The 5,577-nt window shown below is 39.8% G+C and overlaps 2 protein-coding genes across 3 annotated transcripts in view; one reads left to right on the plus strand and one right to left on the minus strand.

Moving 5' to 3' along the window:
• mettl21a (methyltransferase 21A, HSPA lysine) overlaps window positions 1-3,836 on the minus strand; it is a 15,621-nt gene extending 11,785 nt beyond the window's left edge. Inside the window, exon 1 of the mRNA XM_014034454.1 lies at window positions 2,757-3,836. Coding sequence (XP_013889908.1) covers window positions 2,757-2,870 — 114 coding nt within the window. The 5' untranslated portion in view covers window positions 2,871-3,836. The remainder of the gene's footprint in view (window positions 1-2,756) is intronic.
• The window catches only part of LOC106537090 (cyclin-Y-like protein 1), a 19,551-nt gene that overhangs the window by 10,278 nt on the left and 3,696 nt on the right, over window positions 1-5,577 (plus strand). For both annotated transcript variants that reach the window (XM_014034453.1, XM_014034452.1), the window contains 4 exons: window positions 3,843-3,894; window positions 3,972-4,091; window positions 4,161-4,327; window positions 4,419-4,581. In XM_014034453.1, the coding sequence (XP_013889907.1) occupies window positions 3,843-3,894; window positions 3,972-4,091; window positions 4,161-4,327; window positions 4,419-4,581 (502 nt within the window). The remainder of the gene's footprint in view (window positions 1-3,842; window positions 3,895-3,971; window positions 4,092-4,160; window positions 4,328-4,418; window positions 4,582-5,577) is intronic.

The raw sequence follows: 5,577 nt of genomic DNA on the forward strand, positions 1-5,577 counted from the left end.
CACACACACACACACACACACACACACACACACACACACACACACACACACACACACACATGCAGTCAGCAACTCTGCTATATTTCTCTACAAAGCAAATAAAGATAAGTCTAGAGACTAATCAGTGCTTTAGATCACCTCCATACACTGATGGGACACACATCAAAATCTTGCCCAGGGACACTTTGATATGCGACTAAATAGGGGTGGAATTGAACCGCCAACTCTCTTCGGAGGACCGCTCACTGACAGCGATTCTTCTAATAGTTGTCTATAGCCTCTTCTCCACTGGTGTGCCTTAAACCGTTTTCATCGATTCAGCGTCGGCCTCACGTGTCTCCATTTCCACTTCCAACCCCAGTTTTGGATCCACCTCAGCTGTGGTTCCAGGCAGGTCAAGCCATGTAACTGCATGCAAGTGAGTTTGACATCAGCAGATTACTGCTTGTGGATTGGCTGAGTCCTCCTTGAGAGGTGCAGGAGACAAGTGGAGCGCATACAGCTCGAGCTCAAAAGTTATACTGGGAGGTTTCAGTGAATCTTGCCACCCACGGTTACACGCGCACTTACATAAACTGTGCCACGGCAAAAACAACAAAAAATTTTGTACTGGACAAGCCGCGTGCTGATGATCCACCCACACAGTCAGGGACACAATGCAATGGAGAGACACCTACACTTGAGCAGACGCAAACAAACAAAAACTGATTAGAGTGAGACTTGACAATGGAGAAGAGGCTAATAGTACGTCTGCTCTTGCAATGCATCTCGTCAGTCTATACGTCTGTCTAACTCCTGTTGGACTGATGCATTCAGCTAGACACCTATGTTTCAGTAGAAACACTGACGTCATTCGGTTGAGAAAATGGTGACATACCAAGGTGTAGAGGTTTAAACTTGAGCTAATTTAACATTCTTTTACACCAATATGACTCTTAAACAAAGACTCTTATTAGTCTGTAAAACGAGGGGAGTAAAGGTCCCAACATTCTCGAAAGCCAGTGGTGGGCAGTGCTAATCCAAAAATTAGCTTCGCAATTTCTAAAGCACTTATGAAAATATTTAGGTCCGCAACTTCAAAAATGCTTATGTCATCGAAAAATTTGCGGAAGCTAATTTTAAACCACAAGTTCAATTTGACACTTAATAGCTGACAATTCATGTACAATATGCACAACACTGCCAACTAGTGGTGCATGAACCCTTGTACAGCTTAATCCTACAACCGCTGATTGCTGGAGATCTGATTTCCTGAACCAGATCTTTGGCTCCTGGTGAAAAAATTAAAACTTTGTTGAGGATTGCTAGTTCTGCTAATTCTTTAGAAAGTTGTTAAAGATTGCTAGTTCGGCTGCTTCTTTGTCTTTTTCTTTTGTTTGTTGTTGATTTTTCATTAAAGAAGCATCAATAAAGTAATTTTAAAACTGTTTATTGGAAAACTGAAGCGGTGCATTCTGGGTACGATGGACTGACAGGAAATGAAAGCACGGGGAACAGGAAACTAGTATCTTCCCTTCAAAATAAGAGCTTGGATTTTAAAGTTTTTCATGTTTCCATTGGATTTTAAAGTTTTTCGTTCACCTGAAACTCATCAGACTGAAGAAGTCTCTTGTAGGAGAGACGAAACGTTTCACTAAAGAAGAAGCCATGTAGAGGACCTACTTATTTATTCTTTTTGATTTTTTTCTACTTAGGACGTTTTGCATGTAGTTGTGCCAGGTGACCACTAGATGTCAATCTTCACCAGCATAACATCTTTAAATCATTTCTGAGTCTCTAACATCGTTGGTCGAATGCTTTTGAGCTCCAGCGTTAAAACTTTGTTTTTTTTTAAAAAAGGAGCTCCGATTGTAAAGTAAAAGAAATCAATACATACAAAATTTTAGTATGGATTACAAACGTTTATTGTTTTTGCTGGGACAGGGAGTTCTAAACATTGCCTTCCTGCTACGTAAGCAGACACAAAGCATTGTGGGAAATGAGAACCCTGACCGAGAGCAACTGTCAGGAAGGATGTATACCTTCCCAATAAGTATGTTTATCTGGGAGGGGTGCTGTTGGATAGATCACGTGTGTTGTGAGTCATTGACAGTCATACCTTCTGCTGTTCAAGATAATGATGAATGGTAGATAATTAATTATTAGTGGTTCTGCATTATAATTTTAGAAAGTGCAAATTTGCTTATGAATTATAATAATTAGTAAGTCCGCTAAAGCGCAAATGAAATATTTAGTTCCGCAATTAGCGGATTTGCTCTTTAGCGGACTGGTGCCCACCACTGTCGAAAGCAAAACGGTCAACTCCATGTCACATGGTTGCCAGGTGTTTGTTTTCACACACACCTTTCACAGTTCACGAGACACAGATAAATCATGGATCGATGTTTTTTTTTTTCTAAAACAGATGAGAAAACATAACTATATACCTCATATGTTCCACAGTACAATTATCATTCAAAGTTTAAACACATCACTGAAAGTTGGATTTTACATGTCCTAAGTTGCATTGTGATATCTGTTATGGTTTTTACACAATCATAAGCTGTGTTTCCGTCAACGTTTTTGTTTTATGCACATTTTGCAGTACCACGTTAGAAAATGTTGGAAATGGCAAAATTTGAAAGAAAAAAAACATCCTCAATTTTTCTAAAAAAATCACGCTGACTTGAGGTGGTTTTTAGATTTTTCAAAAAAGAGTAAATGCGGAAAAGGGGAAATGGGAAACACATTTTTCAAATGACGTAGCCAACATTTACCTCACACGATTGATACGCAGTTCCTACTGTCCAATAATTGTAGCGACTGCAGCTGGACCCTTCTCCCGCTGTCAGCGTCTTCCCCATGTTCCTGTAACTTAAAGAGAAATACATTAATTTCTGTACGTCTCTGGACAGTATGTAACATCGTTAATACTAGTTGATATGACAGAATAATGACAACTTTCCATATAGCAACACATTTCTGATAACTTCTCCATTTTCCCAAGATGTGTGGTTCCTGCTAGTTTACGACCTCTACTTCCTGTTTACTACAGTCATGTGTAACATGTAGCGTAAATTCACTTTGCATAGCCTGGTTGATTGGCTCCAATCCAGTTGATGGAAATTTGAAAGATGATTCACATTTCTTTCTTTTTTTCCCCTGTGTGACATTTCAAAAGTTCACTCAAAATTTGCATTAAAATTGTGATGGAAACTTGGCTTTAGGACGTTCTGCTGGTCATGAATTATTTAAAATTCAACTTATTGTTTTCATACAATAACTGTTAAATTCAGGCTTATTTTTTAGTCTTTCTGTCAGGGAGTGAGAGACACAGGTGTTTAATTACCAGGGTGCTCATAATGAGCCTCTGGCAACTGCTTAGCATTTTTTACACTGCGTTTACAATTTAAATCAAAACTTCAGCAGTTTATACAATCTATACATAATATGTATATACATAATCTATACATTTTTTTCTTTTTGATTTTTTACCTGGATTACTGAGATGCATCAGGACAAAACTTCAGCATTTTTTTCTTATCTGAAAGTTATAAGAAAATTTAGTTGAAATTTTGGGTCATTGCTGCATTTCACCTTTCAGTATTTCTTTAACATGGTTTAAACATAGTTGGACATGTTGCAACTTTTTGACTGTTTTGCTGGTATCCACTTTAAAAATGAGTAAATATTTAATATTTCTTAAAAAGAACGTGGTTTAGGTTTCATTCCTGCGTTTAATTGTTGTAAAATAATCCATTTAGATTATGTGCTGCTGAAATTTTAAAAAGCAGAAACAACACCAGCATGGTAGTCACGGTGCAGTGATTGCACATTTTATATGATGTAATGTGATTTTGCAGAGATTCAAACCGCTCGCTGGATATATTCGATGAGAAGAAGCACCCTCTGTCGGTGAGTCTTTGGCTTCTTGAAACGGACACATTTTTACGAAGCTGAACAACAAATGCTGACAAATCTTTGCCCAACAGAAAGAAAAAGTGCCGGATGATTACTCTGTGGTCGACCCGGAGCACAAGCTCATATACCGCTTCATTAGAACCCTCTTCAGCTCTGCACAGCTCACCGCCGAGTGCGCCATCGTGACTTTGGTAACTAGTGTGCACCTTTTGTCTCCGTCTGTTTTGCTCCTCAGAACTAACTAATGTATGTTACGTCAGGTGTATCTGGAGCGGTTACTGACTTATGCGGAGATCGACATTTGCCCGTGCAACTGGAAGCGCATCGTCCTCGGCGCCATCTTGCTTGCCTCCAAAGTTTGGGATGACCAGGCGGTTTGGAACGTCGACTACTGCCAGATCCTCAAAGATATCACAGTGGAAGACATGTAAGCATCGCTGCTGACCTGAAGACATGGTTTACTGGTCCTCCCTGCCTCATAAGGTGTCTTGACTTGACTTGGTGAATTTGTTGAACAGGAATGAGATGGAGCGCCACTTCCTGGAGCTGCTCCAGTTCAACATCAACGTTCCGGCCAGCGTCTACGCCAAGTATTACTTTGACTTGCGCTCATTAGCGGATGACAACAACCTCAGTTTCCCTCTGGAGCCGCTCAGCAACAAGCGAGCCCAGAAGCTGGAGGTTTGTCTGGTTTCATTTCTCTTGAACCAACAAATCATCTGTTAGCTTAGAGTCTAAGCTAACAGATGACAAAGACAGTCTAAGCCTTAGACTGTCTTTGTTTTAGCCAATATCTCACTGGGCCACAACTGTTGGGGACTGCTTGATAAATGGCGCTCGCAAAGGAGCTTGTTGGGGTCTGTAGTTTCCTTACAAGTCGTAGAGGTTTGCCGTCTTCCCTCTTGAATTTTGATCTTGTCTCAGTGGGGTTTTCATCAATTCTAGCATGCCAGAGTCGTATTTTGACACCTGTCAGGGAGTTGTCCTGTGACAGAAAGGGACATCCCTAAATGCCCAGGTCTAAAAGCCCTGTTGATGCGTAACCAGTAACCAGTTTCAAATTCAGTCTGAACACCTAGTGCTGAGTAACAAAACATGAGCTAAAAGTCAAAAATAGCAAAACATAATCTAGAAGCTAAAAGTAGCTAAGGCTAATTAAAAACTTAAAAGTAACAAAATGCTTAAAACTAAAAGTAAAGTCTAGCCAAATGTTAAAAACACAAGTCAAAATTAGCTAAACACTAACTAGAAGCAAGACGTATTGAAAAGCTTGCTAGAAGCAAAGATTAGCAAAGACTAACTAAAAACTAAAAGTAAGAAAGTATAGCTAAAATGAGTAAATGCTGAGCTAAAAGCCCAAAGTAACAAAATATAGCTCAAAGCTAACGGTAGCATAACTTTCTAAAAGTAGCAAATCATTATGTTGGCTGCGTCTCAATTCATGGGTTGCAGCAGACGTAGACCGCGGCCAACGTTGGCTGCAGTCAAAGTGGGCCGTAGGCCGCTTATGTCGGCTGCATAAACAGCTTTGAAATGAGACGATCTAGTCTACAGAAGACGTATGTTTGCGAGAACACGCTCTGTGTTTTTACCATGGTGATACATTTACAGCGGGTAAAATAAGTATTGAACACGTCACCATTTTTCTCAGTAAATATATTACTAGAGGTGCTAATG

Source organism: Austrofundulus limnaeus, unplaced genomic scaffold (assembly GCF_001266775.1).
Source record: "Austrofundulus limnaeus strain Quisiro unplaced genomic scaffold, Austrofundulus_limnaeus-1.0 Scaffold2126, whole genome shotgun sequence".
NCBI lineage: Eukaryota > Metazoa > Chordata > Actinopteri > Cyprinodontiformes > Rivulidae > Austrofundulus > Austrofundulus limnaeus.